Genomic DNA, 27,656 nt, shown 5'->3' with positions numbered 1-27,656 from the left:
GTCGCATCCTGGGACACTGACCTAAGGAGGCCTGGTCACAGACCGGGCCGCGGGGGCGTTGACCCCCGGAACTCTCTGCAGATAAACTCCAGATAATAGGCACATCAGTTCTTGTGTGGGTGGGCCTTAGCTAACCAGTGATGTGGTAGCTTTCTTCTTGGAGAGCCTCTGAACCAATTAGAGTTGGGGTCTGTGAGGGGTGGCTTAGCAGCCAATCAGCAACAAGGCTGAATGTCTCTATGGTAGCATCTCAGCCAATAGCAGAGTTTGTAATGCAGTTTTACTCTTCAGATTGAAGCTGTCATGACTGTTTTCCACAATAACTCTGGATTATTTATGCTTCATATCTGCATTTGTGGGAGCAAGGGGCTAGTAACCTCTTCTCCTGTATACATTACTAAATTTAAAAAAGAGAAACTTTCATTTTTCTTTTTAGGTCACCCTGCCTTGGTGGGATATGGCCAGTTTGATAAAAGAAAAAACTGCATTTGTGTTATAATTACAGCATCTTTTGCATTACCAAGTCATTATGCCCCCTAAAAGCCATTTCTTTGAAAATCAAGCAAGAAATTAGTGCATTGGTGTATGAATATAAGTTTTTACTTTCAACCATCTCTGCTATTATCAAGCATATGGATAGTGAAAAAAGTGAAAATTTGAAAAAAGGCAGGGAAATTGTCATAGAGATGGGAGTATTAAAACTCTTGAAACTCATCATCAAAGGTACACCTTGCCTTGGTGGAAGATGACTGTTGAGGTAAAAAAAAAAAAAAAATTTTTTTGTCAGTGCCTCTGTGAGAAAACTCTGAACTCTTAAAAAAAAAAAAGAGGAATTTTTCTTAGATCAAAACACTGGCTTTTTGCAGAATCTGGTTAAGTTGCAGTGATGGTTGATGAGTTAAAAAAATCAGACAGTATATACAGTATCAGTAACATTTAATTTTCATTTGCTTATATTTTATGAATAGAAATTAACTAGGTAAAAGTTTTAAAAAATTCCATATTACAGTATAATATTTAAGTTCCAATATTTTATGTATTTTAATAGCTGATCCAGCTATGATGCACAGTAACTCAAAATGTGGATTTTTATGATTAGTACATGGCAACTTCTTATAATTAGAGTTTACAATAAATAGGTTTCTACTGATTATATCACATCCACAGGTAATGTGTTTCATACTGACCTTTCTCCATGGTTTGCAAAATTTACAAAATGGTAGAAAGTGTTTATATTAATTTATAATCCAGAAGATATCACAGAAGATATAATAATTTATAATAAATATAACTATGGTACGTGTAATGTTTATTGTTTTGTACTTTGTTGAAACTTTGACTGCTACACAGGAAAACATTGCAAGTTGTGGACATAATTTTACTTGTAAAATAAAATATTTCATTTAGTTGTTGCTGAGTATTTAAGACTCAGGCTGCCAACATTACTTTGGCTGTCAAATAATTATTTTAAGATAATTATTTTGACTATTTTGGTGTTGCTTTTCATGCTAATAATAATAATAATAATAATAATAATAATAATGATGATGATGCAGTAATCCAATACTAATGCACTTCTTTCCATACAGAAAATAAAAAAAATAATGATATCTTATTAAACCATTTTTTCATTTTTTTGTGAATTGGTTAATTAGTATTTGCCTTAAAAATGACAGCTTGCATGAACTGAACTTGCATATCTACCATAAGAAACTGATGAGGGACTTTTGTACCAATCTATTGAAAAACCATTTGGTATTGCAGACCTTCAGTGGTATTTAATTATTTTTATTATTAACTAGCATGAATAATATCATAGATTTATCATCAAAACCACACAGTACAGGATGGGTACATTTCAGAGCATGTTTCCTCTCATTCACTGGTTTGACTGAACCTTGTTAAGCCATATCTCAACACAATATCAACCATGTACAGAGCTGTAGTATAGTAGAATTTACCCTTATTTTAACCCATATTTTCATACCTATTAGTGAATAACAGTAATTAATTCCCAGTTACTTAAGACATATAAGGTGCTATTTAAGGTGCTAATTCAGGTGCTTAAGTGTTTTATTCTCTGTTTTATTTTATACTCGAAACTATTACTTTTAACTTTAAAATAATCAAGGTGCTAAAGTGTCTTACTTTTTTTTTGTTTTACTTTAATATTCAGTAGCTCCATTATTTTTAGATTTAAATAATTATCTTAGTTCATATGTTCATATTTGTTAGTGGTTTAACATCAATTGCTTTTTGTTTTTCTTTAATAATTGTAAGAGCTATTTCTCTACCTACCCCTTATGAATGCAATTATCAATCCTGATACCAACCCCTTATTGAACTGCACACATAATCCAAACAGTAATTGCCATTACTACACTGCTAGTCAGGCTAATACCCTTCTCAGTGTCAGCAAGAACATTACAGTCTTCATTTACAATGTTAGATCATTGAGTAAACACTATGATGACCTCATTGCATTACTGAAGTTTCTAAATGCTACATAACTTTCATTATACTTACTGAAACCTGGCTCAGACAAGATTTGACAGACATATTTACCATACCTGGTTACACAGCCATACATAACTGCAGGCCTGACCAATCAGGAGGAGGCACTGCCATCTATTACTCTGATGAACTAGAATGTATGAAATCAACTAATATACGGGACAAAAACAGCAAATATATAATAGCTAAATTCACATCAAGAACACTTAAGAAACCTATAACAGTAGGCGCAGTCTACAGACTACCACACTCAAATACTTACACTTTTAGCAGTAACCTTAGAAACATGATAATTGAGTCAGAGTTGAATAAACACCATCTGATACTAGCAGGAGATTTCAATATAAACCTCATCCAAGCAACTGACCCTCCAGTTGCTGATTTCACAAATGCTATGAACAACAGCTTGTCGCTACCCTCTATAATGAAGCCAACAAGAATCTCTGAGACAAGTGCCTCATTACTTGACCATATCTGGACCAACACAATATCCTCACTACAAGCAGGTATAATCACAGATAACACCACAGACCTCTACCCTACCTTTCTCATAACCAACTTCTCTAAACTGCCTCAAGAAACAAGAAAGATCTCATTTTGCCTGCATGATGAGACATCGATAAACAACCTAAAACTAGCACTAGGTGTCATTGATTGGCAGAGAGAGCTGGCTGACAGTAATATTATTGATAAAGATGTCAAATTTTTTTTACATAAAACCCTAAACCTCTGTAACAAGCATTGTCCAATCATAATGAAACAGATCACAGGAAAGAGACTAATCAGCCCATGGCTAATAAAAAGTATCCTCAAATCTATTAATACAAAAACACCAAATTGAAAAACAGTTCAGATTAGGCCTAATTACTAAAGAATTTACTAAAAGATACACATCAATACTCGCAAAACTAATATGAAAATCAAAGCAAATGTATTATGATAATAGATTTAGTGACATGAAAGGTGTTATGAAAAGTACCTGGCAAACCCTCTCCAAAATTTTGGGCTCTAGGAAACCATCTGGAAATAGAGAGATAAACTTAACTAAACCAGATGAACCTCACATACAACCTATAGACACGGCCAACAAATTTAATGTCTTCCTCTCTACTGTAGGATCAAAGCTAGCAAGTCAAATTCCTAGCTCAAATACCCAACCGAGCGAGTACCTCACTGGCAACTACCCAAATACTCTATTTCTAGCTCCAACTAATTCCACTGGAGTCTCACTCGTCATTAAATCATTGAAGAACAAAGCAGGTGATCTAGATAACTTGCCACTATTCATATATAAAAAAGCTGCACTTGAGCTGTCACCCATTATTGCAACAATGTTTAACAAATCTATAGCATCCTCAACCTTCCCATCTATACTCAAGACAACAAGGGTCACCCCAATCCATAAAGGAGGAGATCTAACTGATTTGAACAACTATAGACCCATATCAAACTTGCCCATACTTTCCAAGATATTTGAAAAAATAATACACAAGCAACTTTACTCTACCTTACATCCAACAACATACTTAACTCATGCCAGTTTGGGTTTAGACCAAAAAAAAGTATGATTGATGCTATTATACAAATGCTTGAATTAATATACACAGCTTTTGATAAAAATGAATATCCTCTGGGGCTCTTTATTGACCTACGAAAAGCATTTGACACAGTCGAGCACAATCTCTTGCGCCTCAAACTGAATCATTACACATCAGAGGACATTCTCTTGACTACCTAAAATCCTATCTTAATGACAGACACCAGTATGTACATTCAAATGGAGTCAACTCCGCTATCCAACCTGTAGCTGTAGGAGTACCCCAGGGTAGTGTCCTAGGCCCACTCCTCTTTCTCATCAACATCAATGATCTCTCCAATGCATCCCAACTCCTTAAACCAGTTCTATTTGCAGATGACACTACATATGTCTACTCCCATTCAGACCCAGCTGTGCTTGGAAACACTGTAACAATGAATTGCTAAAGATATATGCTTGGATGATGACCATGAACTCATTCTCAACATAGACAAAACATACTTCATGCTGTTTGGCAACAGAGCCTCAAATATCCAACTTAAGATATTGTTAAATGGTTCCCCTATATCAAGACACATGGAGGGCAAATTTCTAGGTCTTCTCCTTGACTATAATAATAATAATCAGTCCCATACCCATCACCCTGCCTCGGTGGGAGATGGCCGACTTGTTGAAAAAAAAAAAAACCCATCACATAGCCAAGAAAATTTCCAAATCAGTAGGAATCCTTTCCAAGATACAATACTATGTACCACAAACGACTCTCGTTACCCTGTACCATTCTCTAATACAGTGGACCCCCGCTTAACGATCACCTCCAAATGCGACCAATTATGTAAGTGTATTTATGTAAGTGCGTTTGTACGTGTATGTTTGGGGGTCTGAAATGGACTAATCTACTTCACAATATTCCTTATGGGAAAAAATTCGGTCAGTACTGGCACCTGAACATACTACTGGAATGAAAAAAGTTCGTTAACCGGGGGTCCACTGTATATCTTTACCTCACCTGTGGTATTTGTGCCTGGGGCTCAACCACAGCCAACCACCTTAGACCCTTAATAATGCAACAAAAAGCTGCTGTGCGGGTGATAACCAGCTCCTGTGCTAGACAGCACACCCCCACCACTTTTCAAAAGACTCAACTTGCTAAATATATAAGACATACACTCTTTTTCTTGTGCCTACTACATATACAGAACATTAAACTCCACTGTAAACCCTCCCGTAAAACTACTCCTAGACAGTTACAACAGAATGCACAGCCACAATGCAAGGCATAAGGCACTTTTCAACATCCCTCGAGTCAGTCTCTCACTATGCAAGAACGCTATGCACATAAAAGGCCCAAAGATCTGGAACTCGCTACCAGAACTGGTCAAGGATCCCCTGACAGCTTGTAAATTTAGGACTTTGCTAAAAAATCATCTCTCTCAATATTAACCCTTAAATTGTCCAAACGTAGATCTACGTTTTTTCAACATTTGAAAGTATGTAAAAAAAAAAGTAGATCTTTCTTCTTTTTTTTTTTTTTTTTTACATTTGAAAATGTGTAAAAAAACTTTGATCTACTTTTTTTTTTTTTTATATATATTTGAAAATATGTAAAAAAAAAGTAGATCTATTTTTGGAGCACTACGCATGTGATTGTAGATCTGCTTGGACAGTTTAAGGGTTAACCAAATCAACCATACATCTGCAAACTAGTTTTATTATGTGACCTCTAGGCTCTTAATTCTGCAAATCCATAAAATAATCTTATTTCTCAATATTAACCAAATTGGCCAAAACATCTGCTAATTAGACTTATTATGTGACCTCCTGGCTTTTTAATTCTGCCATTCAATAAAATATTACCACCTGCACCATTACTTGTGAGGTAGATTTTGTGTGCAATTTCAAGCTCATTTTACTGAACCCTACTCACTTGTATTAAGTTTAAATAAGATTGTAAAACAGCTAACCACTATTACTTGTCTAGTTTTAAGTATAGTTACTATGTACTATTATCTCATCTAGTTTTAGTTAGTTACTATGTATTAGGATTAGTTTGCTCGAAATGCCTCAGCATGATAGTGGCTATCTTTGTACAGTGGACCCCCGGTTATCGGCCGTAATCCATTCCAGAAGGTCAGCCAATAACCGAAATGGCCGATAACCAAATTAATATTTCCCATAAGAGTTAATGGAAATAAAATTAATCCATTCCAAACAAAAATATTCACAAAATTTTTTTTTTTAACAATTATGTAAGTATTACTTACCTTTATTGAAGGCTAATGCTGGCTTCTGGAAGATAGGGAGGAGCTAGTGTTTGGAAGGGGAATCCCCCTCCATAAAGACTTTAGGTAGCAAAGCCTTCTCTGGGGTTACTTCCCTTCTCTGTCTTTTATTGTCACTAGGACCAGCTTGAGAGTCACTGGACCCATGTCTCACAAAATAACTGTCCAGAGTTCTCTGTTTCTGGCGTCTCTTGAAGATTTCCCTGAAGTGGGACAGGATTTTCTCACTAAACATGTTGCAGATATGGCTTGTTTCAGCTTTGTCAGGGTGGTGTTTCTCTACAAAAGCTTGTGCCCTAGTGCACATTGCACACACAATTAAATTGCTCTACTCAATTATATTCTTAGCTATTTTGCTAGTATGCCTTCCATTCTAATAACTGAGTGCAAGAAACTGCTCATTCAACTATTATAACTACCCTGTAAAGTGCACAGAAGTTGGAAATTTGGTCAATTTACACAAAATTAAAAAAATATCAATTAAAAAATAAGAGTGCAAAATAAACATTATAGACATTCCTGAAACTAAAACAACATTTCCATGTTCATTAATCATGTCCCCAGGCCTCTCTATTATTACATTTGCTTTCTATTTTGAATTCATATTCACAATAATAAAATATAACCAGGAATGATTGGTCATAGTTTACATCTTTCCAATAATTGAATCAGACCTATTAACCCTTTCAGGGTTTTCGACATACTAGTACGCGTAAATTCTAGAGCCTTCAGATCTAACGAGAGAAAGCTGGTAGGCCTACATATGAAAGAATGGGTCTATGTGGTCAGTGTGCACAGTATAAAAGAAATCCTGCAGCACACAGTGCATAATGAGAAAAAAAACTTTGTGTTTTTAGTTTAAAACAGCGAAGTTGCACTGTATTTTCGTATGGTATTTATGGTTGTATTCTAGTTTTCTTGGTCTCATTTTATAGAATGGGAAACATATTACAGAAATTGAGATGATTTTGATTGGTTTCACAATGAAAAGTACCTTGAAATTGAGCTCAAAGTAGCAGAAATGTTCGATTTTTCCCAATGTTCGGAAGTAAACAAATCATGCCATGCGTCCAATACACGTCAACTGGTGAGTCTAATATTCTTTCACAAGTGTGCTGATATTATTTATACCATTTCTACACTAATGCAGTAGTCTCCATAACAGTAAATCTTCTATTTTTTTGTGAGAATAAAAATTCAAAGTGGAAAGCAAAAGAAATGTAAGAGGGACTGGGGACATGACTAATGAACAGAGGAAATGTTATTTTAGTGCCAGGAATGTCTGTCTTGTTTATTCTGGACCCTATTTGGAAATCGGCATCTTTTGAAATTTGTGTGACATTGGCAAAATTGACAATTTCTGACAACTTTATTGGATAATTGAAATCGGTAAATGGATGGTTTCTTGTACTCATTCAATAGAAAAAAATGGAGTTCTAGTGAAATAGTTATGATTTTTGTCAACTAGTAAATTGGAATTGGCCGAAAATAGGGCTCAAAGTGGGCAAAATCGCCGATGCGTAAACATAGTTGAGACCGCTAACTTCGCAAGAGCATAATTCCATAAGTTTTCCATAAAATTTCATACTTTTGGTGTCATTATGATCAGGAAAAGATTCTCTATCATTTCATAAGAAAAAAAATTATTTTTTTTCTGGAAAATTTTCGACCCTGAGAACAAGTTTAGGAGAGCGCCTCTCGACCCTGAAAGGGTTAAAAACCCATAAAACAGGTCAGGGGATGTAGGGGGCTTTACTCATCCTCAGGATAATCATCCAAATATTTCCTCTACTTTGAGCTCAATTTTAGGCTATTTCCTGTCCTGAAACCAAACAAAATAATATCTATGCTTCAGTAGTGTCTTTCATTCTATCAAATAATACCAGGAAACAGCCAATAAAACCATAAATACCATCTTAGAAAACACCTTAAAACTGCTATTTTAAACCAAACACATGATGAGAGTTTTGCTTTTCCCATTATGCACTGCTTGGGGCAGGATTTTTTTTTATACTGTGCACCCTCACCATAGATCCATTCTCTTATATCTAGACTAAAATTTACCACTCGCAGCATATCTGAGTGAGCTGAGCTCATGATGCAAAACTACATAAGAGACTCTTACCTCAATGACATAGCTCAAAGTGATGGCGACTGAAAGGATTACAGTACTTATGGGCATAGATAGGGAAGGCAAGCATGCACTCTTTACTATGAATTCAATATGAACAAGGGGATATAATTGGAAATTACACATCCTAGTAAGCCACAGGCTATCAGGAAGTTTTTTTTTTTCTAAGTAAAAGTGGTAAGTAGAATTAGTTAAGTAATGATATAGAAGCACGCTTCATAAAGAGATTCAAAACTAGACATGACAAGGCTCAAACATGTCAGTTAGTTAAATACGTTATTACAAATAGGCTGTTATAGGGTACATGCAGCTCATCAATGGTCATCTGTTTGTGTTTCTCTGATCTGGCATATTACATCTTTAACACATTCTACCCTTCAGTGCTATGACTTGTGAGTTTAGCACTTAGTTTTGATTGTAATAATTTTGGGTAATTGTGGTTCTCTCTGAGCAGTTTGTTGTGTGCTGTTGACTGTAACACCTATTTCAATCATTTGACTTCAGTTTCTGCCTTTTAGATTAAGCTTTTTTTTTTTTTTGCCAACACATCGACCATCTCCCACCACGGCAAGGTGACCTAAAAAGAAAAAGAAACACTTTCACCATCATTCACACATAATCGTTGTCTTTTCAGAGGCGCTCAAATACGACAGTTTAGATGTCATTCCAAACAGCCAATATCCCAAACCCCTCATTTAAAGTGTAGGCATTGTACCTCCCACCTCCAGGACTCAAATTTGACAAACCAGTTTCCCTGAATCCCTTCACAAAATATTATGCTGCTTACACTCCAACAGCTCATCAGGTCCCAAAAGCCATTTGTTTCCATTCACTCCTATCTAACATACTCACACATGCCTGCTGCATGCCCAAGCCCATTGGACACAAAACTTCTCTTACCCCCTCCCTCCATCCTTTCCTAGGACAGTCCCTACCCCTCCTCCCCCACACTACAGATTTATACACCTCCAAGTCATCTTATTTTGCACTATCCTCAACACCTTCTCTTCAGCCCTCTGAATAATACTTTTAATAATTCCCACATGGTGCTTTTGGGAGATTCTGAGGAGAAGTTGCAGAGGTTGGTAGATGAGTTTGGTAGGGTATGTAAAAGAAGGAAATTAAAAGTGAATATAGGATAGAGTAAGGTGATGAGGATAACAAAAAAATTAGATAATGAAAGATTGGATATCAGATTAGAGGGAGAGAGTATGGAGGAGGTGAATGTTTTCAGATATTTGGAAGTGGATGTGTCAGCAGATGGGTCTATGAAAGATGAGGTGAATCGTAGAATTGATGAGGAGAGAAAAGGTGAGTGGTGCACTGATGAGTTTGTGGAGACAAAGAACTTCGTCTATGGAAGCAAAGAGGAGAATGTATGAGAGTATAGTTATACCAATGTTCTTATATGGGTGTGAAGTATGGGTGGTGAATGTTGCAACAAGAAAAAGGCTGGAGGCAGTAGAGATGTCATGTCTGAGGGCAATGTGTTGTGTGAATATAATGCAGAGAATCCATAGTTTGGAGATCAAGAAGAGGTGCGGGATTACCAAAACTATTATCGAGAGGGATGAGGAGTGGTTATTGAGGTAGTTCGGACATGTAGAGAGGATGGAACGAAATAGAATGACTTCAAGAGGGTATAAATCTGTAGTGGAGGGAAGGCGGGGTAGGGGTTGGCCTAGGAAAGGTTGGAGGCAGGAGGTAAAGGAGGTTTTGTGTGCGAGGGGCTTGGACTTCCAGCAAGCATGCATGAGCGTGTTAGATAGGAGCAAATGGAGACAAATGGTTTTTAGGACTTGAGTTGCTGTTGGAGTGTGAGCATGGTAACATTTGTGAAGGGATTCAGGGTTAACCGACAGGCCAGACTTAATTCCTGGAGATAGGAAGTACAGTGCCTGCACTCTGAAGGCTGGGTGTTAATGTTGTAGTTTTATAACTGTAGTGTAAGCATGCCTCTGGCAAGACAGTGATGGAGTGAATGATGAAAGTCTTCCTTTTTCGGGCCACCCTGCCTTGGTGGGAAACAGCCAATGTGTTAATAAAAAAAAAATAAAATAACTCCACACCTCCTAATTTCTACACCACACATTACTCTTAGACACAACATCTCCACTACCTCCAGCCTCTCTCTTGCTGCAGCATTTACAACCCATTGCTGTGATCTTAAGAAATTTTTAAGGGACTTTCAATATGTAAATTTAATGTTTTATTTTATGGATATGGAATTTTATAAATTATTATTTTTTAACTTATTGTTTTTTATGGTGGTGGTTTGATTTTAGTTAATTTTGTTTTTTTCCTGATTATATATATAGTGTAGCAATGCAGGGTTTTTAATGATCATGTGGTCCTTGCACTCTATTATTTATGTTATTTCTTCAGTGATGTGCAAGTTGTGAGTACAAAGGTCCTGATCTATGGCATCTCTAATATTTGCTTTCATTCATGTGTTGACCTCTGAGTTTGCTCTTTGAGCCTAACCTTAGATTCAATGAATTCCAGGGTAGTATGTGGTAAACCCTCCATTTAATGGACTTATAAAATATGGAACAAAATCCACAGGGTAAATTGATTTGGAAACAACAGAATTTGTCTGCTAATGTTATGGGCACAGCAAAACAATCTAATCTCTATCCACTACAGCTGCCAATACTAGTCACTCTCTTATCTTATTACTCTGTTAAATTGAGGATTTACTATACTCAGTCACCCATTGTCTTTGCCTTTTACTCCTATTGGACATGCTGTCTGTGCTACATTGCACTTTTAAACTCTTCTGTTACCTTTCCTATTGATAAATAATTGCATTTTTAATCTCCTATTCCCTCTACTGTCAGTATTACTATTAAGCAGACCTTGGGGAAATATCCTCACATGTGTGTCCCTTGATGGTTCCACAGTTGTACTCAGACTCTCTGTCTGAAGTGTTCTTCTTGGGAAAGGAACTGGTAAAACTGTATGGTGGATCTATCATATGTTTCTAGCAGAGTAAGCTCTCATGCATGCTGCATTTTTAAAATAGCTAAAGGTTCTTGCCAATGCCCTTATGGGTGCAGTGTGGAAGTATGTGCAAATACTAATGATGAGGTACTTTCCTGACCTGGCTCCCCATTCTTGGTAGTGCTAGTACAGAGTTGGTCAGTTCTTGTGATGTAGCTGATGTCCTGTGTCAACATTTTGCTATGTTATCCCTGGGGGTCATGTGTGTGTGTGTGCTTTCTTTGTTTCAATCTTGCCTAGGAATTCATTTTTCTAGATATGGCATCTGGTTGTAGTGATTTATACATTGGATTATATTCCCTCCTAGTGCTTACTGTTAATTACTGACCATAAGTTGGCATGGGCCATAAGCCAAGGTATACAACTGAATCCCCAAATTTGTGAGTGTTAAGTTCATGGACACCTTGTGAATCTGCTTCTTCAATAATATAAAATTGCACATGTTCAGCTCATAGAAAATGCTTCTTTTAATATTTTTATGCCTTGTGGCTATATCTTTTTCAACAGTCTATCTAATGAGCACTCTGACATAGTTATTCTCTGCTTTCCTCTCTAAAAGTCCCACCTATAATGCAAACTATGCCTATGGCAGTTTGTCCACAACTGACCTACTGCACTGTACTGACCCTCATCACTTTATTTCTACCATTTTAACCCATAATTATAGCATGCAACACAATAAATATTATATGAAAGTCAATGAGAAAGGGAGATACAGTACAGTACTCTACTATATTCCTCTTAATTGATCCATGAATCATTGCTACCAAGGCCTCTTCTCAGATCAGACCTCATAAATTGGAGAGCAAATATTACATGACTGCAAAGGTATTAAGAAAAACACTAGAAAGTAAAGTTTAAACTAAATATAAATGGAAGTTTTTAAGAGTTACTTACCATCTTGTGTGTTTGTGAGATGGGAAGAAAAGAGATTCGACAGACTTCTGTTTCATGCTCATGTGACTGTAAAGTAGTGCCTGGAAATATAAACACAAATGCAGTATAATGTGATCCTTTATTGACTACGTTTCGCCCACACAGTGGGCTTTTTCAAGTCACAAACAGAACTACCTGGGGTGGAAGGAATGCGAGTATTTATAGTCCGGTTCAGAATGCTGAGGCCAGGTGAAGAATGCTGCATCTGATGATGTACCGAGTGGGGTTATAGAGTCTAAAAACTTGGGTAGCTTGGAAAGGAGATTGGACAAGTTTGTGAGCAGACCTTCTACAGTGTTCTTATGTGGGATAGCGATGAAGAAGTTTCTTGGCAAGTGGTTCAGCTATGTTATAGAAGCCACTATTCTGGTTGAAGTTGTCGGATATAGAAATAAGTGATGATTCCAGGATTCTTCGGTATTGAGTGTTGTCTTCTGTGGCGATGAGTCTTGAGTTTCTGTAGTTTATCAAGTGGTTGTGTGAATTACGGTGTTGTACGCAGGCATTCCTTGTGTCGTCAGACCTGCGTACAACACCGTAATTCACACAACCACTTGATAAACTACAGAAACTCAAGACTCATCGCCACAGAAGACAACACTCAATACCGAAGAATCCTGGAATCATCACTTATTTCTATATCCGACAACTTCAACCAGAATAGTGGCTTCTATAACATAGCTGAACCACTTGCCAAGAAACTTCTTCATCGCTATCCCACATAAGAACACTGTAGAAGGTCTGCTCACAAACTTGTCCAATCTCCTTTCCAAGCTACCCAAGTTTTTAGACTCTATAACCCCACTCGGTACATCATCAGATGCAGCATTCTTCACCTGGCCTCAGCATTCTGAACCGGACTATAAATACTCGCGTTCCTTCCACCCCAGGTAGTTCTGTTTGTGACTTGAAAAAGCCCACTGTGTGGGCGAAACGTAGTCAATAAAGGATCACATTATACTGCATTTGTGTTTATATTTCCATTGTGTCGGTATTTTATACCATTTATTTCCAAAGTAGTGCCTCCCTAGATTGTTTCTATCAGCTTAGTACAGTAAACATCCTGTCATTCCACCTCCATCAGATCTGGCATAGGATAGATAATACAAAAATAGTTCAGTTAGATGGTATGATTATTATCAAAATGTTGTTAGCTAACATAGTAAATTGGTTTGTTATTTTGATAGATAAAATTGGAGAACATAAGTGAGTGTATCGAACCAACAAATATGAGGTACTCTTATCTTATAAACCAAAATAATCTGACAACTGAGGAAAGTGTTAAGACTTTTGTCATGACTGAATCACAGCCTTTCAAGGTTAGATACTGATTACAAAATCTGACTGGGATTTTTAAAGGAAAAGTTGGAAAACTGGGCTAATTGTAAAGTTTGAAATCTGATAACAGGACTATTTCTGTACATGAATAGTATATTATAGTCCCTTATAAATTTAATAATATGCCATAATAGCCATAAATTTGAAAAGTCGAAAAAATCATGTAATAAAAAAAAATGAACAGAATCATTGAATTTAAAAAAGAATTTAACAAAAATAATTTTAAAAAGTCTGAATTGTGCAAATTCATTTGATTAGAAAATTACTTGTATAAAAGCATAAAATCAGTATGGCAGTACAGTATTTAAATAGAAGCAGTTTACATTAGTGTTTTCTCTGACCATGTTTATTATAAGCAGTGTACTACATAAATGTACACAGCAGATAACATGGTCTGCTTTCATAAAAGTATACTTGAAGCATTGTCTTTGGGCATGTTTGTAATTACTTCTTGTAGCTGTATGATCAGATCTATGCTTGTTTGTGCACAGGAATGTGCATATATTGTTTTCCTTGCTTAAGACATGAAAACTACTGTACATATAATTAGATTGAATGTTAATTTTTCTTACTCATTTGCCCCTTTCATATATACAAAGTTATCCTCAAAGCTTCATATATTTTTGTCATCACCAAACATTTTATATTATCTGTTTTTTATTCCCATTAAAACTAGATTTAAGTGTTATCTTTTTTTTTTTTACTGAAAAATCTCATCTAAGAAGCTAAATCATAATTGTGACTTTTTAACCTCCTTTTAAATTGTATTATTTTGCATGCAAGTACAGTAATTGCATTTAGTTGGTTAAGTTGAGCATTATTTCAATGCATGTCATTCTTCTTAAAAGTAGTGTTCTCCCCCAGCGTCCTGCCAATCTGTCCCTGTTATCACCCTTTCAGCTGCCTCGGTTTGCCCTCTCCCACCTTGGCTGAATATACTTCGAAGGTACTTACAACTCTTTGTCACATTATATAAACTCTACAATGTTACTTTGGATTTTTTATATTTTTTCAAAGGTGTTTGTTACTTTAGAGCATTTTTATTTTATTTTTCCTATCACTTCTAAGTATTTTATGTTGTCATACAACCTGCAGAATTTTGTTACGTAGTTGAATACTAAAAATCTAGAGTCTAACACTTTTTTGTTGATATTAACAACAAAATTTCACTAGCTGACTTCATTTTTAACAGCACACCTGTTAAACTAAGGTGGTAGTTTCTAAATTATGTATAATACCACTGTGTGCGTGTGGAGGGTGCATGCTTGCATGTGCATATGTATTTGTATATACATGTGCATACGTGTTTACATATCTGCATTCATGTGTGTCTGTGTGTGTCCTCGTCTATATGTGGTTACAAGGGTCAGGTCACAGCTCCTGGCCCCCTCTTCATGTGTGTGTGATAGTATATAAGAAAGTGTGAGAATGTGTGAGAGAAAGTGAGTGAGAGAATGAGTATGATTTCATTGTACAGTATGTTCTAAGCACAATATAGTAGGACCCCGCTTATGACATTCTGCTAATACGGACTGCTGCTCATGGTATTCCGCTAATACGGACATTTCAAATTATGACCAAAACTCGCTATACAGCTCTCCCCCCCCCACCTGACTTTCTAATACGGTTAGCGCAGGCCACCCGGTTTGTTTACATTCTCCGTGAGCACTGCGTCTCTCCATTATGTCTGGAAACTTTCCAGAATTTTAAGTGTTTTAAAGTTATTTCATGTTTTATATATACTCTGATAATTATATTTGTGTACCTGTTCCTAAATAAACTTACACACTGTGCTGGCATACAGGTACACATTAAAAATCACTAAGAGTGTCTTATTAGTCTTGAGGATGCCATATTAACCCTTTGACTGTCGCAACCCCCAATCCTGAGGTGTCTCCTGGTGTCGCAAAATTTAAAAAAAAAAAATTATTTTTTCTTATGAAATGATAGAGAATCTTTTCCCGATTGCAATGACACCAAAAAAACGAAATTTGATGGAAAACTGACGGAATTATGCTCTCGCGAAGTTAGCGACCTCGGCGCTGTTTACAAATCGGCGATTTCGCCCACTTTGAGCCCTATTTTCGGCTAATTCCATTGTTCTAGTCGCCCAAACTCATAGCTATTTCTTTAGAACTTGATTTTTTCTATCGATTGAGTACAAGAAACTGCCCATTTACTGATTTCAACTACCTAATAATGTGGTCAGAAATTTGCAATTTGGCCAATTTCACGAAAACTAAAAAATATGACAATTTCAAAATAAGGTCCAGAATGAACAATGCAGACATTCCAGGCTCTAAAATAACGTTTTCTTTGTTCATCAGTCACGTCTCCAGGCCCCTCTGATATTACTCTTGCTTTCTATTTTGAATTTTTATTCAAACAAAAAATATTAGACTTACTATTATGCAGACTACTGCAATGCTGTAATAACTGTATAAATAACATCAACCCATTCATGACTGCATATTAGAATGGCTAGTTGGACATTTATTGGACAATGGCATCATTTGTTTACTTTTGAACATTGGCAAAAATCGAACATTTCCCCTACTTTGAGCTCCATTTCTAGGTTCTTTTTATAGTAAAATCAATCAAAAACATCTCTATTTCTGTAATATGTTTTCCACTCTATCAAATGAGACCAAGAAAACGAGAATACAACCATAAATACTATACGAAAATAGACCACAAAGTCGGCATTTTAATTAAAAAAAACGGTCGGAGTTTTTTTTTTCTCATTATGCACTGCGTGCTCCAGGATTTTTTTTATATGGTGCACACGGACCACACAGACCCATTCTCTCACATGTGGGCCTACCAGCTTTCTCCTGCTTGATTTGAAGCCGCTAGAATTTATGAGTATATATACGTCAAACACGGCACCTCGTAAAACGTATATATACGGCCGCGACAGTCAAAGGGTTGACCCTTTGACTGTTTCAGCCCCCTCTCTGAAACTGTCATTCTATGTCGCCAAATATTCAAAAAAAAAAAATTATTTTTTCTTATGAAAATGTTAAGATTATTTTTCTGAGTGTTTTAGTCCAAAAAAAATTTTTTTCCCATCGGTACTTACCGAGATATAGAGCCATGAAGTTTGCAGAAAATGAGCCACGTATGGCAACAGCGGCGACTGCCGCTCACCCGGTAAACTTTAGTTTACTTGTAATTGAAGGTTTTTTGTTTTTTTTCACTATTTTATTTTTTCACATAACTTATGTGGCCTATGAGACCAAAGTAAGGTGCAATGTACATATATACACTCGTTGTATACAACACAATAAGCACACAAACATAATTATAAATATATTGTTTACAAAACTTGTTTACAAAAACAAACAAACAATCATCCTCCTCCTCCTTCTCCTTCTCCTCCTCCTCCTTCTCCTCCTCTCCTCCTTCTCCTCCTCCTTCTCCTCCTCCTCCTCCTCCTCCTCCTCCTCCTTCTCCTTCTCCTCCTCCTTCTCCTCCTCCTCCTTCTCCTCCTCCTCCTTCTCCTCCTCCTCCTCCTCCTCCTCCTTCTCCTCCTTCTCCTCCTCCTTCTCCTCCTCCTTCTCCTCCTTCTCCTCCTCCTCCTCCTTCTCCTCCTCCTCCTCCTCCTCCTCCTCCTTCTCCTCCTTCTCCTTCTCCTCCTTCTCCTCCTCCTTCTCCTCCTCCTTGTCTTGTGTGGGAGTGTGTGGCTTATAATAGTTTTGAGTCAGAAGTCGGCAGCTGTCAAAGTGACATATTGTCTCATTACTCACTCCCCCTCCCGCCTGTCAAAACAATGGGGTCGGATGCTGCTTCCCCTCCTCCATTCTATCTAATTATCTTTCTCCCTCATTCTATATCTTTCAATCTGTCTCTCTTTCTATCTGTCTGCCTATCTCTGTCTCACAGGTACACATAAATACAAGTATACATAGTGTAAATTACCTAGGATAACCCAAGAAATCCAGACAAAGTGCTATACTCTGCTTGAAGATGTGAGTAAACGTGATGACACAGTCTTGTGGCTCTCTCTGAGACAGAGAGCTAGATGGACAGACAGGGAGCTTGACAGACAGACAAATAGACAGACAGAAATGTTTGTGTACCAGCAAAAACAAAGGGAGGGCGATGGTCATGTAATATTTCCTTATCAGCTCTACCCTCCTTTACGCTCATCAAAGTCAGCTCTTATCAGATGTTATCTCCCCTTATCTTGTCACTGTCATGGGGTTGACTTTTTTTTTTCTTGCTTCAAGGGAACAATATTATTACATCATCTTCTTCTTCCTCCTCCTCCTCCTCCTCCTCCTCTTCTCCTCCTCCTCTTCCTCCCCTCCTCCTCCTCCTCCTCCTCCTCCTCCTCCTCCTCCTCCTCTTCCTCCCCTCCTCCCCCTCCTCCTCCTCCATTGCTTTTGGTCTCAAACTCCTCCAAATCATGAAATTGATCTTCACTGACACTTCCATCTGTGTTAGAGCATCACTTGGGAAGAGAAGAGTCCCAGATTTGCTGGGGAATCATATATTTCTTACCGCTAGACATGCTGAAAAAGGACAACTGAAATGGCATTCCCACAATGCACCACTGGCTCCCCAATTTTTTTTATATGGTGCACACTGACCATGGAGACCCATTCTCTCACATGTGGGCCTACCAGCTTTCTCCTGCTTGATTTGAAGCTGCTAGAATTTATGTGTATAAATACGTCAGAAACATTGGCTCCATTGGCTCGTAAGACGTATTTAGACGTATTTATACGTCGGAAACAGTCAAAGGGTTAATGATGATAATAATAGGTAGTAGGTTGGTAGACAGCAACCACCCAGGGAGGTACTACCGTCCTGCCAAGTGAGTGTAAAACAAAAGCCTGTAATTGGTTTACATGATGGTAGGATTGCTGGTGTCTATTTTCTGTCTCATAAACATGCAAGATTTCAGGTACGTCTTGCTACTTCTACTTAAACTTAGGTCACACTACTCATACCTGTACACGTTTATGTATACACATTCATCTGAGTTTTCTTTGATTTTATCTTAATAGTTCTTGTTCTTATTGATTTTCCTTTTATACCCATGGGGAAGTGGAATAAGAATCTTTCTTCCATAAGCCATACTTGTTGTAATAGTCAACTAAAATGCCGGGAACAGTGGGCTAGTAACCCTTTTTTCTATATAGCCTACTAAAAAAGAAAAAGAAGAAAACCATCAAAGTGGGATGTTTGAATGTGCGTGGATGTTGTGCGAATGATAAGAAAAAGATGATTGTGGATGTTATGAATAAGAAGCTGGATGTCCTGGCTTTAAGTGAAACAAAGCTGAAGGGGATGACAGACTTTCAGTGGGGAGAAATAAAGGGGATTAGGTCAGGGGTTTCAAATAGAACTAAAGAAGGAGTAGCAATAATGTTGAAGGATAAGTTATGGCTGAAAAAGAGGGAATATAAATGTATAAATTCAAGGGTTATGTGGAGTAAAATAAGGGTTAGATGTGAAAAGTGAGTTATAGTAAGCATTTGTGCACCTGGAGAAGAGAGAAGTGTAGAGGAGAGAGAGAGATTTTGGGAAATGTTGAGTGAGTGCATGGGGAGTTTTGAACCAAGTGTGAGAGTACTTGTGGTTGGGGATTTCAATGCTAAAGTGGGTCAAAATGTTGTGGAGGGAGTAGTAGGTAAATTTGGGATGCCAGGGGTAAATGAAAAGGGAAAGCCTTTAATTGAGCTATGTGTAGAAAGAGGTTTGGTAATAAGTAATACATATTTTATGAAACAGAGGATAAATAAGTATACAAGGTGTGATATAGCACATAATGAGATTACTTTGTTAGATTGTGTATTGGTGGTTAAAAGGTTGATGGGTATGCTTCAGGATGTACATGTTTATAGAGGGGCAACTGATATATTGGAGCATTATTTAGTTGTAGCTACAGTTAGAGTAAGAGGTAGATGGGACAAAATCAAAATGGCAACAACAAGTAAGAGAGAGGTGAAAGTGTATAAACTAAGGGAGGAGGAAGTTCGGGTGAGATATAAGCAACTACAGTGGACTCTCAGCTAACGATACTAATCCATTCCTGAAAGCTCATCGTTAGCTGAAATTATCGTTAGCTGAATTAATTTTCCCCATAAGAAATAATGGAAATCAAAGTTAATCCGTGCAAGACACACCAAAGTATAAAAGAAAATTTAACCACATGAAATATTAATTTTAATACACACAAACAGACACTTACCTTTATTGAAGATCTGGTGATGATTGATGGGATGGGAGGAGGGGAAAGTGTGGAAGTTGTTAATGTTTAGAAGGGGAATCCCCTTCCATTAGGACTTGAGGTATCAAGTCCTTTTCTGGGGTTACTTCCCTTCTTCTTTTAATGCCACTAGGACCAGCTTGAGAGTCACTGGACCTCTGTCGCACAACAAATCTGTCTATAGAGGTCTGTACCTCCCGTTCCTTTAAGATTTGCCTAAAATGGGCCACAACATTGTCATTTTAATAGTCACCAGCATGACTTGCAATAGCTGTGTTAAGGTGATTTTCATCCATAAAGGTTTGCAGTTCAACCCACTTTGCACACATTTCCTTAATCTTTGAAGTAGGCACAATGGATTCCACAAATGGCATAGGCATCTCAGGGTTAGCCCCAAACCCTTCAAAATCTTTCTTAATTTCCATACTAATTCTCACCCTTTTTATCACAGGGTTGGCACTAGAAGCCTTCTTGGGGCCCATGGTAACTTATTTTGCAGGTACAATCACTAAAATCACTGTGATAATATGAAATGTTCCGATTGTATGTGTGGATGTGACCACACTGGCTGGCTTGTAAACACTGGCACCCACGGGACAACTGAGGCGCGCTCAGGCCACACGTAGACACGTCTCGAACGAATTGCATTGGGTGAGTTTTTTAGCGTTAGCTGAGGCAAAGTTTTTGCGTTAAAATGTATTGTTAGCTGGATTTAACGTTAGCTGATGCCATCGTTAGCTGAGGATCCACTGTATTGGCAGAAAGTTGGGCTAGTGCAAGTATGAGTAGTGGGGGGGTTGAAGAGGGTTGGAGTAGTTTTAAAAATGCAGTATCAGAATGTGGGGCAGAAGTTTGTGGATACAGGAGGGTGGGCGCAGGAGGAAAGAGGAATGATTGGTGGAATGATGAAATAAAGGGTGTCATTAACCCTTTCAGGGTCCGTGCCATTGATCTATGGCTTTACATTCAGGGTCCAAACCTTAGATCTACGCTACGAGCTCAGCTCACTCTGATAAGCTGTGAGCAGTAAATTTGGGCCTAGATATGAGAGAATATATCTATGTGGTATGTGTGCACCACATAAAACAAATCCTGCAGCACACAGTGCATAATGAGAGAAAAAAAACTGAGACCATAATTTTCGATTAAAACAGTGACTTTGCAGTGTTTTTCGTATGTTTTTTTATAGTTATATTTGCAATTTCTTGGTCTCATTTGATAGATTGGAAGATTTACTACAGAAATAGAGATGATTTTGATTGGTTTTAGTACTGGAAATGGCTTGAAACTGAGCTCAATGTAGCAGAAATGTTAAATTTTTGCCGATGCTCAAGAGTAAACAAATGACCTCACAAGTCTAATACACGACAGCTGGTGGGTCTAATATACATTCACAAATGTGGCGATATTATTTATACAATTATTACAGTATTGCATAACAGTAAATCTTCTATTTTTTGGTTTGAATAAAAATTCATTATGTGAATAAAAAATCAAAATGGAGTTCATTTGTAAAGCCTGAAAACATAACTAATGAACAGAAGAAATGTTAGTTTAGTGCCAGGAATGCCTGCATTGTTTATTCTGGACCCTATATTGAAATTGGAATATTTTGAACTTTGCGTTAAATTGGCCAAATTACCAATTTCCGGTCACTTTATTTTATTGTTGAAACAGCTGACTTGGCAATTTCTTGTGCTCAGTCGATAGAATAGAAGTAATACTAGTGAAATAGCTAAGAATTTGGTTGACTGGAATATCGTAATTGGCTTAAAATGGGAGTCAAAGTTGGCAAAATCGCCGATGCGTAAATATCGCCGACACATCAAAATTTGCGAGAGCATAATTTCGTCAATTTTCCATCAAATTTCGTAGTTTTTGCTTTATTACCTTCAGAAAAAGATTATCTACCATTTCATAAGAAAAAAAAAACAAATTATTTTTGAAAATTCTTGGACCCTGGTGCACGCTCTGAAATTTGGCCTATGGACCCTGAAAGGGTTAAAGAGAAAAAGGTAGCTATGAGAGGTTTTTACAAAGCAGAACTGTTATAAGAAGAGCAGAGTACAGTGGACCCCCGCATACCGGACGCATCGCATACCGTACAATCCGCATACCGGACGCTTTGATCGCAAAAATTTTGCCTCGCATACCACCCAAAAACCCGCTCACCGCCCTTCGTCCGAGACACCTCCAATGTGCGGCCTGAGCCATGCTCACATGTTCCGCCGGTGGCATTGTTTACCAGCCAGCCTCCGCGGTAACATCCAAGCATACAATCGGAACATTTCGTATTATTACAGTGTTTTTGGTGATTTTTTCTGGAAAATAAGTGACCATGGGCCCCAAGAAAGCTTCTAGTGCCAACCCTACAGCAATAAGGGTGAGAATTACTATGGAGATGAAGAAAAAGATCATTGATAAGTATGAAAGTGGAGTGCGTGTCTCCGAGCTGGCCAGGTTGTATAATAAACCCCAATCAACCATCGCTACTATTGGTGGTACAGCTGCTGCTGCTGCACTGTCAGCTGCTGCTGCACTGTCAGCTGCTGCTGCTGTACCACCGTCAGCTGCTGCTGCTGCTGTAGTACCGTCTGCTGCTGCTGTAGCATCGTCTGCTGCTGCTGTAGCATCGTCTGCTGCTGCTGTAGCATCGTCTGCTGCTGCTGTAGCATCGTCTGTTGCTGCTGTAGCTTCGTCTGTTGCTGCTGTACCACCGTCAGCTGCTGCTGCTGCTGTAGCATCGTCTGCTGCTGCTGTAACATCGTCAGTTGCTGCTGTAGCATCGTCTGCTGCTGCTGTAGCATCGTCTGTTGCTGCTGTACCACCGTCAGCTGCTGCTGCTGCTGTAGCATCGTCTGTTGCTGCTGTACCACCGTCAGCTGCTGCTGCTGCTGTAGCATCGTCTGCTGCTGCTGCTGCTGCTGCTGCTGTAGCATCGTCTGCTGCTGCTGTAGCATCGTCTGTTGCTGCTGTAGCATCGTCTGTTGCTGCTGTACCACCGTCAGCTGCTGCTGCTGCTGTAGCATCGTCTGCTGCTGCTGCTGCTGTAGCATCATCTGCTGCTGCTGTAACATCGTCAGTTGCTGCTGTAGCATCGTTTGCTGCTGCTGTAGCATCGTCTGTTGCTGTTGTAGCATCGTCTGTTGCTGCTGTAGCATCGTCTGTTGCTGCTGTACCACCGTCAGCTGCTGCTGCTGCTGTACCACCGTTGTTGGTGTGGCTTATTGAGAATACCAAGAAACAATTAACCCCAGAGGATTTGCCACCCAGGATAACCCAAAAAAGTCAGTGTCATCTAACTTATTTCCATTGGGGTCCTTAATCTTGTCTCCCAGGATGCAACCCACACCAGTCGACTAACACCCAGGTGAACAGGGAAAATGCCTGGAACTAGTGCTCATATTGGTGAATTTAGAGCCAGCAAAGGTTGGTTTGAGAGATTTAAGAATCGTAGTGGCATACACAGTGTGATAAGGCCTGTTCTGGAAGAAAATGCCAAACAGGACCTACAGTACTCAGGAGGAAAAGGCACTCCCAGGACACAGTGGCTCATCAGTCATTGCTGCATCTTCAATAAAGGTAAGTGTCATTTATTCTTCATTTAGTAGAGTAGTACATGCACAATATATATTGTGCATGTACTACTCTACTATTGTGCATGTATCCTTCTCTTTGTGTGTAGGAAAATGTATATTTCATGTGGTAAAATTTTTTTTTTCATACTTTTGGGTGTCTTGCACGGATTAATTTGATTTCCATTATTTCTTATGGGGAAAATTCATTCGCATACCGAACATTTCACATAACAGCCAGCCCTCTTGCACGGATTAAGGTCGCTATGCGGGGGTCCACTGTATATAGAAAGTAAAAGAAAGGTGAAGAGAGTGGTGAGGGAGTGCAAAAGGAGAGCAGGTGATAGAGTGGGAGAGGCAGTGTCAAGAAATTTTGATGAAAGTAATAAAAAATTTTGGAGTGAGCTAAACAAGTTAAGAAAGCCTAGGGAATGAATGGATTTGTCAGTTAAAGACAGAGTAGGGGGAGTTAGTAGATGGGGAGCTGGAAGTATTGGGTAGATGGTGGGAATATTTTGAGGAACTTTTAAATGTCGATGAAGAAAGGGAGGCGGTAATTTCATGCACTGACCAGGGAGGTATACCATCTTTTAGGAGTGAAGAAGAGCAGGATGTGAGTGTGGGGAAGGTGCGTGAGGTATTACATAGAATGAAAGGGAATAAAACAGCTGCTGGAACTGACGGGATTATGACAGAGATGTTAAAAGCAGGAAGGGCTATAGTGTTGGAGTGGTTGGTATTTTTGTTTAATAAATGTATGAAAGCTCTTGTTCTTCTTTATTTCTTCTATTGTCCATGGGGAAGTGGAAAAGAATCTTTCCTCCGTAAGCCATGCGTGTTGTATGAGGCGACTAAAATGCCGGGAGCGATGGGCTAGTAACCCCTTCTCCTGTAGACATTTACTAAAAAAGAGAAGAAGAAAAACTTTATAAAACTGGGATGCTTGAATGTGTGTGGATGTACTGCGAATGACAAGAAACAGATGATTGCTGATGTTATGAATGAAAAGAAGTTGGATGTCCTGGCCCTAAGCGAAACAAAGCTGAAGGGGGTAGGGGAGTTTCGGTGGGGGGAAATAAATGGGATTAAATCTGGAGTATCTGAGAGAGTTAGAGCTAAGGAAGGGGTAGCAGTGATGTTGAAGGATCAGTTGTGGAAGGAGAAAAGAGAATATGAATGTGTAAATTCAAGAATTATGTGGATTAAAGTGAAGGTTGGATGCGAAAATTGGGTCATAATAAGCGTGTATGCACCTGGAGAAGAGAGGAATGTAGAGGAGAGAGAGAAATTTTGGGAGATGTTAAGTGAATGTATAGGAACCTTTGAACCAAGTGAGAGAGTAATTGTGGTAGGGGACCTGAATGCTAAAGTAGGAGAAACTTTTAGAGAGGGTGTGGTAGGTAAGTTTGGGGTGCCAGGTGTAAATGATAATGGGAGCCCTTTGATTGAACTTTGTATAGAAAGGGGTTTAGTTATAGGTAATACATATTTTAAGAAAAAGAGGATTAAGTATACAAGATATGATGTAGGGCGAAATGACAGTAGTTTGTTGGATTATGTATTGGTAGATAAAAGACTGTTGAGTAGACTTCAGGATGTACATGTTTATAGAGGGGCCACAGATGTATATCAGATCACTTTTTAGTTGTAGCTACACTGAGAGTAAAAGGTAGATGGGATACAAGGAGAATAGAAGCATCAGGGAAGAGAGAGGTGAAGGTTTATAAACTAAAAGAGGAGGCAGTTAGAGTAAGATATAAACAGCTATTGGAGGATAGATGGGCTAATGAGAGCATAGGCAATGAGGTCGAAGAGGTATGGGGTAGGTTTAAAAATGTAGTGTTAGAGTGTTCAGCAGAAGTTTGTGTTTACAGGAAAGTGGGTGTGGGAGGGAAGAGGAGCGATTGGTGGAATGATGATGTAAAGAGAGTAGTAAGGGAGAAAAAGTTAGCATATGAGAAGTTTTTACAAAGTAGAAGTGATGCAAGGAGGGAAGAGTATATGGAGAAAAAGAGAGAAGTTAAGAGAGTATTGAAGCAATGTAAAAAGAGAGCAAATGAGAGAGTGGGTGAGATGTTATCAACAAATTTTGTTGAAAATAAGAAAAAGTTTTGGATTGAGATTAACAAGTTAAGGAAGCCTAGAGAACAAATGGATTTGTCAGTTAAAAATAGGAGAGGAGAGTTATTAAATGGAGAGTTAGAGGTATTGGGAAGATGGAGGGAATATTTTGAGGAATTATTAAATGTTGATGAAGATAGGGAAGCTGTGATTTCATGTATAGGGCAAGGAGGAATAACATCTTGTAGGAGTGAGGAAGAGCCAGTTGTGAGTGTGGGGGAAGTTCATGAGGCAGTAGGTAAAATGAAAGGGGGGTAAGGCAGCCGGAATTGATGGGATAAAGATAGAAATGTTAAAAGCAGGTGGGGATATAGTTTTGGAGTGGTTGGTGCAATTATTTAATAAATGTATGGAAGAGGGTAAAGTACCTAGGGATTTGCAGAGAGCATGCATAGTTCCTGTGTATAAAGGCAAAGGGGACAAAAGAGAGTGCAAAAATTATAGGGGATAAGTCTGTTGAGTATACCTGGTAAAGTGTATGGTAGAGTTATTATTGAAAGAATTAAGAATAAGATGGAGAATAGGCTAGTGGATGAACAAGGAGGCTTTAGTAAAGGTAGGGGGTGTGTGGACCAGGTGTTTACAGTGAAACATACAAGTGAACAGTATTTAGATAAGGCTAAAGAGGCTTTTGTGGCATTTATGGATTTGGAAAAGGCATATGACAGGGTGGATAGGGGGGCAATGTGGCAGATGTTGCAGGTGTATGGTGTGGGAGGTAGGTTACTGAAAGCAGTGAAGAGTTTTTACGAGGATAGTGAGGCTCAAGTTAGAGTATGTAGGAAAGAGGGAGATTATTTCCCAGTAAAAGTACGCCTTAGACAAGGATGTGTGATGTCACCGTGGTTGTTTAATATATTTATAGATGGGGTTGTAAGAGAAGTAAATGCGAGGGTCTTGGCAAGAGGCGTGGAGTTAAAAGATGAAGAATCACACATAAAGTGGGAGTTGTCACAGTTGCTCTTTGCTGATGACACTGTGCTCTTGGAAGATTCTGAAGAGAAGTTGCAGAGGTTGGTGGATGAATTTGGTAGGGTATGCAAAAGAAGAAAATTAAAAGTGAATACAGGAAAGAGTAAGGTTATGAGGATAAAAAGATTAGGTGATGAAAGATTGGATATCAGATTGGAGGGAGAGAGTATGGAGGAGGTGAATGTATTCAGATATTTGGGAGTGGACGTGTCAGCGGATGGGTCTATGAAAGATGAGGTGAATCATAGAATTGATGAGGGGAAAAGGGTGAGCGGTGCACTTAGGAGTCTGTGGAGACAAAGAACTTTGTCCTTGGAGGCAAAGAGGGGAATGTATGAGAGTATAGTTTTACCAATGCTCTTATATGGGTGTGAAGCATGGGTGATGAATGTTGCAGTGAGGAGAAGGCTGGAGGCAGTGGAGATGTCATGTCTGAGGGCAATGTGTGGTGTGAATATAATGCAGAGAATTCGTAGTTTGGAAGTTAGGAGGAGGTGCAGGATTACCAAAACTGTTGTCCCGAGGGCTGAGGAAGGGTTGTTGACGTGGTTCGGACATGTAGAATGAATGGAGCGAAACAGAATGACTTCAAGAGTGTATCAGTCTGTAGTGGAAGGAAGGTGGGGTAGGGGTTGGCTTAGGAAAGGTTGGAGGGAGGGGGTAAAGGAGGTTTTGTGTGCGAGGGGCTTGGACTTCCAGCAGGCATGCGTGAGCGTGTTTGATAGGAGTGAATGGAGACAAATGGCTTTTAATACTTGACATGCTGTTGGAGTGTGAGCAAAGTAACGTTTATGAAGGGATTCAGGGAAACTGGCAGGCCGGACTTGAGTCCTGGAGATGGGAAGTACAGTGCCTGCACTCTGAAGGAGGGGTGTTAATGTTGCAGTTTAAAAACTGTAGTGTAAAGCACCCTTCTGGCAAGACAGTGATGAAGTGAATGATGGTGAAAGTTTTTCTTTTTTCGGGCCACCCTGCCTTGGTAGGAATCGGCCAGTGTGTTAATAAAAAATTAATAAAATAAAAAATG

The 27,656-nt window shown here is 38.5% G+C and overlaps 1 protein-coding gene across 3 annotated transcripts in view; it reads left to right on the top strand.

Moving 5' to 3' along the window:
- Positions 1-27,656, top strand: part of Frl (formin-like protein) — a 659,403-nt gene that overhangs the window by 586,654 nt on the left and 45,093 nt on the right. Inside the window, exon 21 of one of the 3 annotated variants that reach the window (XM_070084297.1) lies at positions 14,606-14,687. The exons of the other annotated variants lie outside the window; for them this stretch is intronic. Within the exon in view, the coding sequence (XP_069940398.1) occupies positions 14,606-14,674 (69 nt within the window). The 3' untranslated portion in view covers positions 14,675-14,687. The remainder of the gene's footprint in view (positions 1-14,605; positions 14,688-27,656) is intronic. 3 annotated transcript variants of the gene reach the window in all.

This window comes from Cherax quadricarinatus, chromosome 12, assembly GCF_038502225.1.
Source record: "Cherax quadricarinatus isolate ZL_2023a chromosome 12, ASM3850222v1, whole genome shotgun sequence".
In the NCBI taxonomy this organism is placed as follows: domain Eukaryota; kingdom Metazoa; phylum Arthropoda; class Malacostraca; order Decapoda; family Parastacidae; genus Cherax; species Cherax quadricarinatus.
This window is presented reverse-complemented; position numbering and strand designations above follow the sequence as displayed.